The sequence below is a fragment of the Danio rerio genome, chromosome 5, assembly GCF_052040795.2.
Source record: "Danio rerio strain M-AB ecotype USA chromosome 5, GRCz13ab, whole genome shotgun sequence".
Classification (NCBI taxonomy): domain Eukaryota; kingdom Metazoa; phylum Chordata; class Actinopteri; order Cypriniformes; family Danionidae; genus Danio; species Danio rerio.
In genome coordinates, this window is record NC_141025.1 from 10,215,738 (window position 1) to 10,224,268 (window position 8,531).

At 38.2% G+C, this 8,531-nt stretch overlaps 1 protein-coding gene across 2 annotated transcripts in view; it reads left to right on the top strand.

The window, feature by feature from the left end:
- The window catches only part of ugt2b5 (UDP glucuronosyltransferase 2 family, polypeptide B5), a 43,887-nt gene extending 35,640 nt beyond the window's left edge, over positions 1-8,247 (top strand). The window contains exons 2-7 of one of the 2 annotated variants that reach the window (XM_087251057.1): positions 2,221-2,939; positions 3,312-3,460; positions 6,087-6,218; positions 6,387-6,474; positions 6,663-6,885; positions 6,972-8,247. In XM_087251057.1, coding sequence (XP_087107183.1) covers positions 2,231-2,939; positions 3,312-3,460; positions 6,087-6,218; positions 6,387-6,474; positions 6,663-6,885; positions 6,972-7,254 — 1,584 coding nt within the window. In that variant the 5' untranslated portion in view covers positions 2,221-2,230 and the 3' untranslated portion in view covers positions 7,255-8,247. 2 annotated transcript variants of the gene reach the window in all.
- Positions 8,248-8,531: the final 284 nt, after the last annotated feature.

Here is an 8,531-nt window from a genome sequence, read left to right on the forward strand (position 1 = left end):
GTCTCTTGCATGCGTATTGTGTCGAATTCAATCGTGACTGGGGAGAAGGGCTTCTGTGGCTTTTGTTAGCCGCAAGGGAGGTCACACTGTCTAGTTTGGGTTTTAGTCCAAACTATTTAGTTTTTGGACACAAAATTTGAGGCCCCCTTGCCGTTGTCGCCGATCGGTTAAAAGGTAAACCACCACCAAAAAGGTTACTTGAATATGTCAATGGGTTTAAAAGATGCTTGTTTTTAGCTGGTCAGGCAGGACAGAAAAAAATTGGAAAATGCTCAAATTAAAATGAAAAAGCTTTTGATCGTCAGTCTAAATAGCATGTATTCAGTTCGGGGATTAGGTTTTGGCATTGCTCTCCTTAGGGAGCTCTCTGTTCTGCGCTAAATTTGTGGGACCGTATACTCAGGTGCGTGCCATGTCTGATCTTAATTATGAAATTGCAACTCCAGATAGAAAGAAAAAAAACCCAAGTCTGTCATGTGAACTTGCCGAAACCTTTTTTCTCTCACGATTGTCAAGCAGCTGATAATAAATCATCCGGGGCGGTCAGTCCCATGACTGAGATGCTGAGACAGTCCTCCGCGGGAGACAGGGAGGGGGTACGTTTTTAGATGATGCTGTAGTGCAACCTCGATTAAAAAATTTTGAGACTCTAAAAGATTTGGAGGACTTGTTGTCTCACTTGTCTGTTTTGCAGCAAGCTATCACCGTAGATACGTGAGTTTCCATCATTATTTGGGAATGTTCCATCACAAGTGAAGTTTATTTATAAACTAATTTCAAGAAGATCACGTGATTATGATTGAACACGGCTGGTTCTGCATTAACTATGTATGATCCACCAATCAGACGATTCCTAACCCACTATAAAGAGCCAGGGTTTCTCACTATAGTCATCTTTGATTCCACCCCTACTCCTCCACCTTGCCCTTCATAGGGCGGCACGGTGGCCCAGTGATTAACACTGTTGCCTCACAGCAAGAACGTCACCAGTTCTAGTCCTTTAACAGGCCGGCCGTCGTTTCTGTGCGAAGTTAGCATGTTCTTCCCGTGCTCGCGTGGGTTTCCCCCGGGTTCACCAGTTTCCTCCCACATTCCAAAAACATGCACTACACGTGTATTGATCAATCTAAATTTAGCACTACAGTCAAACTCTCGTCCAGCAGCATATCTCTTCATGGCAAGCATTTTATTTCATCAGCTCTTATAAAAAAAAAAAAAGGGGGGTTCTCGAGACCTACCTGAGCTCAGATCTCCCCTCTCGCCCTACAAACGAGAGGGAGCCCAGGGCTCAAGGAGTTTTGAGCTCAGGGCTCTCCCGGGACAGCATGCCAAACTTGCTTATAATCAATCATCAGCTACTGTAAGTGTGAAGTCTTGGAACACATTTAATAGAGCACTACATGGATGTAGGTGATGCTTCACCTATACGCCAGCATTTTTATCGCGTCCCTTTTGAAAAACGCATTTAATTAGACTTAATACATGCTGAAGAATAACACTGAAAAACCCTTGTGTTCAAGTTGGGCATCGCCGTGTTTACTGGTAAGAAAACAGGATGGAACAGACATGTTTCGTATGGTTTATCCTAAAAATACTAAAATGCAATTCCTTTTGTTTATTTTGTAAATTTTTACTTTTCTCTTATCTTAGTGTAGGTAAGGTAGTGCGTCAGAGAAGTGAAGATTTTCTTTTCAATAACTGATTTATTTTCCTTTAAAACAGTTAGGATAGAAGTTGGGCTTGTTTTTTTTTTTTTTATTTCTATTGTTTGGACGCCACCAACGTCTCACGTCTCCAACTCTTCCCTCTACCTGTTCAAACATTTTGTGTCCCAATTGTTGTCTGTAATTTTCAATATATTTTTGTAAATATTTATTGTTCTTTCTATATACATTTTTACACTTATTATTATTAACACTATCTTTGTAAATAAAACTCCCTTTATTGCATTTAGTTTGTCTTGGTATTTTGTCCCTCACTTGTTGATATAGTGTGTTTGCTTACGTGTAACACTGTATCCCTGTTTTTACCCCCCAGAAGTGATTATAGGTCTATGAGTATGAACTTTCATTGCCTTTCCCTTTGGCCTCCTACCTTTTACCTTAAAAGTTTATTGATGTATGCCATGCGCCATGACTTGACGTTTACACTAGCTTAAAAATTAATCCAGACAGTACATGTTCAAGCAGAACACTGATGATCTCATACTCATACTCATACATTTGCAAGCATGAGATTCGTGGTCTGTTTTCTTTCTCTGCTCACTGTGTTCAGCGCTGGACAATGTGGGAATATATTAGTCTGGTATACTGAGGGCAGCCACTGGATTAATCTGAAGATTGTGTTGGACACTTTATTGGACAGGGGACACAATGTTACCGTGCTGATGCCTGATGGCGCTCTCTTCATGAAAGCCAAAGAATCGGATCGCTTCTCTTACCAGCACTTCAGTGTGTCCAAATCTGCACAGGACATGCAAGATTTCTTTGATGAACTTATGCGTTTCTCAGTATTTGAGATGGACAATTCAAGTTTTCTGGAGATTCAAATGAAATTCTTCAACCTTGGTTCCCAACATCAGGATATGAGTTTATCCTACTGTGACGGCATTCTCAAATCTCCAGAGTTGATGGACAAATTGAAGAAAGGAAAGTTTGACGTTGTCCTGTCAGATCCAATGTACCCGTGTAGTGATATTGTGGCTGAAGAGCTGAATGTTCCCTTGGTTTACACGTTCAGATTCTCCGTTGCTCATGCAGCAGAGCGCATGTGTGGTCAGATACCAGCTCCACCATCATATGTTCCTGGAGCCATGAGTAAACTCACAGACAAGATGAGCTTTACTGAGCGAATCTTCAATATGCTCTTCTACCTTTCTCAAGACACTTTGTCCAGACTAATATGGAGAAGATTTGACAACTATTACACAGAATATTTTGGTGAGTAACATGAAGCTTCCAAATAATAATTAACTGGCCTGCTCAAAAAATAGTTATTACAGAATGTAAGATATATTTCAAGTCACCAGATGAAGGTTTTTTTGGTATGTTCCTTTAGCTAATCAAACACAATTAGTAATTGTATAATACTTTAGTACAAGCAAATTACTCATAATGTGTCCCTAATCAACAAAACCATTTAATTGATATTCATACATCATCTGAAAGCAGCATAAATGAGAAAAACAGACCTTAACAATGCATATTATTAATAAAAAAATGACAGTTTTAATAAATCTGTAGAAGGGAATTTGCAAAAATATCTTAAGGGAAGTAGTTTTTTTACTTACTATCAAACACACTTCGTTTCAGGACGGTCCACTTCCTATTGTGAGATGATGGGTAGAGCTGATATCTGGTTAATCAGAACCTACTGGGATTTTGAGTTTCCACGGCCATTCGTGCCCAACTTCAAATATATCGGAGGGCTTCACTGCACTCCTGCCAAGCCATTACCCAAGGTGTGTCTGTGTTTTTAACATTCATTCAAAGATTAATTTGTTGGTAAAAAGCAAGCCTACAAGTACAAGAAAAGTTCATTATTTGACTGAAAGTAATGTTCGGTGAGGGAGTCACAATGTTATTGTGATGGTCTGAATGAATCATGTTCATTAAACTCAGTATTTCTTAACCAATTTTATTGAAAAACAACAACACCTCATGAGGGTCAATTGTTCTTGAATTGTACTTTGCTGTTTGGGTAAAATTTTAAACATAAAACTTAAAAAAAAAATAAATTTCTGACCAATAGTATTATTACTTTAATATTTCATTTCATTTCATCCATCTTTATTTTACCAGCAGCATTCAAACGGCAGTATATTCTACAAACCTAATTCAGAAAAGGTTTGAACAGTGTGAAAATCCTAAATTAAAAATAAAGTAGTGATTTCTAAATTGACTTATACAACAAACATTGTTTAATGTGTTCCTCATGATTTTATATATTATTTCAAAATAAACCCGTATTCCAATTTTGGTTTTGCAACACATTTCAAAAAAGGTACAGGAGCATTTTAGGGAGAGTAATCAGGTACATTGGTTAAATCATGATGCGATTTGACATATTTGTGCATATTTTCTAATTGCGTTTTTTTATTTATATTTTAATAATGAACTTGCACAACGAGCATATAGGCTAAATTATTTATTTATTTATTTGACAAACGAACTAAAACTCATATCTTTCTTCTATGTCGACCTGAACTGGGTGCTTGCCTGTGCGTAATCAAACGCATCAAGAGAAACTGATGCAGAGGCAATTGTCATTAAATTCTGCATCTTTGCCTTGGAAAGTCGACTTCTGATAGTTTTAATTTTGTTTTGGAGGCTGAAGCCGCGTTCTGCTGCAACACTGGAGACCAGAATTACTAGAGCCACTTAAGCTAGTGAAGAGCGGGAGGGGTAGGTGTGGTGCGCATGAACTGAAAGGCGCAAAGCAGGTATGGAGACGGTTGCATGTTGTGTTCGGTGCGCATGGGGACTGTACCAAAAAGCTGAAGAGTGGGGGGGGGGGGGGGGGAGTTTTCAGGGAGATAGAACAATGTGAGAAATGGGTCTGAAATACGGGAGACTCCTGGGAAAAACGGGAGTGTTATCAGGTTTGTCTGTTTTTGCAAGTACGCAGCGGTTACAAAAGCAGACAAAACAAGCACAATCGCCATCAGCTGGACAGGAGTGAGTCACCTTCAGATTTTTCCGTCACTGCTGAAAAAAATCCGTCAATGACGGAAAATATTCGTAAACGCGACCTCTGATATCATATTATAGTTATGATTTGGTAAAGTGTAAAAGCAGCATCCAAAAAAGGTCTACTCCTTTAGAAGCAAAGATAGGCCAAGGATAATATGTGAGAAAATTATTGAAATGTTAAAAACAATGTTCCTTAAAGAAAGATAGGAAAACATTTGGATATTTCACCTTCAACAGTGCATAACATAATTAAGAGATTCAAGGACTCTGGAGGAATTTCAATAAGTAAAGGACAATGGCGCATGCCAAAGCTAAACTACCGCGATCTCCTATCTCTCAGGTGGCACTGCACCAAGAATCGTCATTATCTATAAGCAATATCACCACATGGGCTTAGGACTACTTTGGCAAACCTTTGTCAAGTACCACAATACGTAGTTACATCCACAAATTTCAGTTAAAACTGTTCTGTATTGAAAGGAATCCCTAGGTTAACAGTGTCCAGAAGTGATGTCGACTTCTCTGGGCTCGGAAGCATCTGGGATGAACCATCACAAAGTGGAAACATGTAGTCAGATGAATTATTATTTTAGTTTTTTTTTTTTTTGGAAGAAATGGATGCTGTGTGCTCTGGGCCAAAGAAGAAAAGGATCATCCAGACTGTTACCAGCAACAAGTCCAAAAGCCAAGGTCAGTCAGGGTATGGGCTTGTGTCAGTGCCCTTGGCAAAGGTAACTTGCACTTCTGTGATGGCACCACTAACGCTGAAAAGCACATAGAGATTTTGGAGCACAACATGCTGCCTTCTTTTCCAGAGACACCCATGTATATTTTAACAAGACAACGAAAAACCACATTCTGTACACATTACAAAGTCCTGGCTGCAGAGGAAGAGATACAGGTACTTGACTGGCCTGCCTGCAGTCCTGACCTGTCTCCAATAGAGAATGTGTGGCTCATTTTGAAGCGCAAATGCAACAGTGAATACCCCGTACTGTAGCTCACCTTAAGACTTGTTTGCAGAATGAATGGGACAAAATGACACCTGAAACACTTCATCACTTAGTGTCTTTAGTCCCTAAATGCCTTTTAAGTGTTGTGAAAAGGAATCGCAACATTATGAAGTGGTAAATGCTCTACTGATACAACTTTTTTTAAATGTGTTGCAAGAATTGGAATAGGTGCTTATTTTGAAAAATCCTTTAAATATCTTGAGGAACACATTTTTGTTGTATTGTCTGCAATTAAATAAGTCAAAGTAAATTTACAAATCACGACTTTCTTTTTTATTTGTCCCAATTTTTCTGATTTGGGGTTGTACATGTTACAAACTGTTCATAAATATGTGGAATTACTTTAAACACCTTTAGTTTAAGTGTTTTTGTTGTTGTGCAGGACATGGAAGAGTTTGTGCAGAGCTCAGGGGATGATGGGATCGTGGTCTTCACACTGGGGTCTATGATAGACAAAGTGCCCAAAGAGATGAGCAATAGAATCGCCTCAGCACTGGCACAGATACCACAGAAGGTAACAGTACAGCCTTTGCTTGCAAGTATCATCATAGATTAAACACTTCTTCTAAATAAATGGACTGAAATGAAATAAAGTCATGTTAAATATTCACATGTGTTTGTCTATAATCTCTTAGTCATTGCTATGATCAGTTGAGAGTGGTTTTGTGTAACTGTCTTAAAGGTCTTGTGGCGATACGGTGGAGAGAAACCAGATACTCTTGGTGAAAACACTAGAATCTATAAGTGGATGCCTCAGAATGATTTACTAGGTTTGTATTAACATTTGTGACTAGGCCAAGTAGACTAAGTAGAATCCAATCATGCATCACAGACAGACTAACCTCAGTACACTCTCTGTATTTTTACTTGATTATGATTTTTTGGTCATTTCACCACTGTTTGTTGATCTACTTTGTAAGTTACTTCAATGACAAATTAAACGGTTTTTCTCAATCAGGCCACCCCAAAACCAGAGCGTTCATCACTCACGGGGGCACCAATGGCGTATATGAGGCCATATATCATGGTGTCCCGATGGTCGGCATCCCCTTGTTTGGTGACCAGCCTGATAATATGGTTCATATGACCACCAGAGGTGCTGCTGTTGTAGTAGACAGCATTAAGAGCATGCAGCCACAAGAACTGGTGGACAAACTCAATACAGTCATTAATGACCCTTCGTAAGTCACTCATATGATCTGATTTACTCTGTTATCAGTGCATAACACTGCAGATCTCTGGACTAAGATGCTCTGTTTCTCCGCAGGTATAAAGAGAATGCAATGCGTTTGTCCAGGATTCATCACGACAGACCAATGAAGCCTTTAGACGAGTCTGTGTTCTGGATTGAGTTCGTCATGCGCAATAAAGGTGCAAAACACCTGCGTGTGGAGGCCCACAACCTGACCTGGTATCAGTACCACTGTCTGGATGTGTTCGCTTTTCTTACCACTGTCCTGACTCTAGTCCTCTACATCTGCTTTAAAATGGCCAAATTCTTCATCATGCGCTGCTGCTTTAGATCAAAGAGGAAAAGCAAGAAAGAGTGATTTACAGATATTGCTAGAGTTAATATGAATACACTTTTCCAGAAGTTACATATTTGTCCCTAAAGGGTCCATGATAGTACTTAACACTTTTGTATTTTAGGTACTAATAGGTAAACTTTAGCTTCTAATATGCACTTTTAAAGGAACACTCCACTTTTTAAATAGGCTTGTTTTACAGCTCCCCTAGACTTAAACAGTTTAGTTTTACCATTTTTGAATCCATTCAGCCAATCTCTGTGTCTGGAGGGAGAAATTTAGCTTAGCATGCATCATTAAATCTGATTATACAATTAGCATCCAACTTTAAAAAAAAAATCTAAATTCAAAAATGTATCATTTGATTATTATATTGGCTTGAGAAATCCAACACACTGTTATACTACATAAACTTGTTTTTTTTCTTCTTCTTCGACTAATTTACTGTATTAACGCATTTTCTACTAGACTGTTCATACTACAACCACCAAACTACCTCCAAACCTTCAAACTATACTGAATTAAGTTGCTATATCTTTTCCAACTGAATCGACTTACGGTTTTCCAAAAACTGACCTGGAAAACTCTGAGAAGTCCCATTGACTGAACATTGGACCAAACTTTGTGACCTCATAACTTTGCACTAGACTGTCAAACAGACATAAGGTTACACTCATTTAACTCACACTACCAATCTGCCAATCACTGATCACCTTTCATCTTACTAGTCACACCCTAGCAACCACTTACGGCACCCTAGCGACCTTCATTATAAAAAACTGCCATTGACTTTACATTGGACATAATAACAAACCAATCCATACTAGAAACATACTAACATACTACTCATACAAGCGACATGCTAATTCATATCAAATTCTTGCTGACAACATGTTAATTCATACTACAACTTATATATATATATATATATATTAGGGATGTAACGGTATCAGAATTTCACGGTTCGGTAATACCTCGGTATGAATGTCACGGTACGGTATTTATTGAATCATTTACAGGAAAAAAAAAACTTTTGAAAATACTCCAAAAAAAGTGCCAAAAGTGTCAATGACATACAAATTAGCCATCTATCTGTAAGCTTTGAAACACTAACTTCAATTTTAATAACAAAAAAATATTAAACCATGTAAAAAAATAAAGTTTCAATTTAGTATTGTTGAAAACTCATCACATTCAACATTTAATCACTCACTCACTTAGATAGAGATGGGTTTAAAGGAAAATTATCATATAATTATAATCTGGTAAAAGCTGGTATCTCTGGGCATTTACAATGTCCC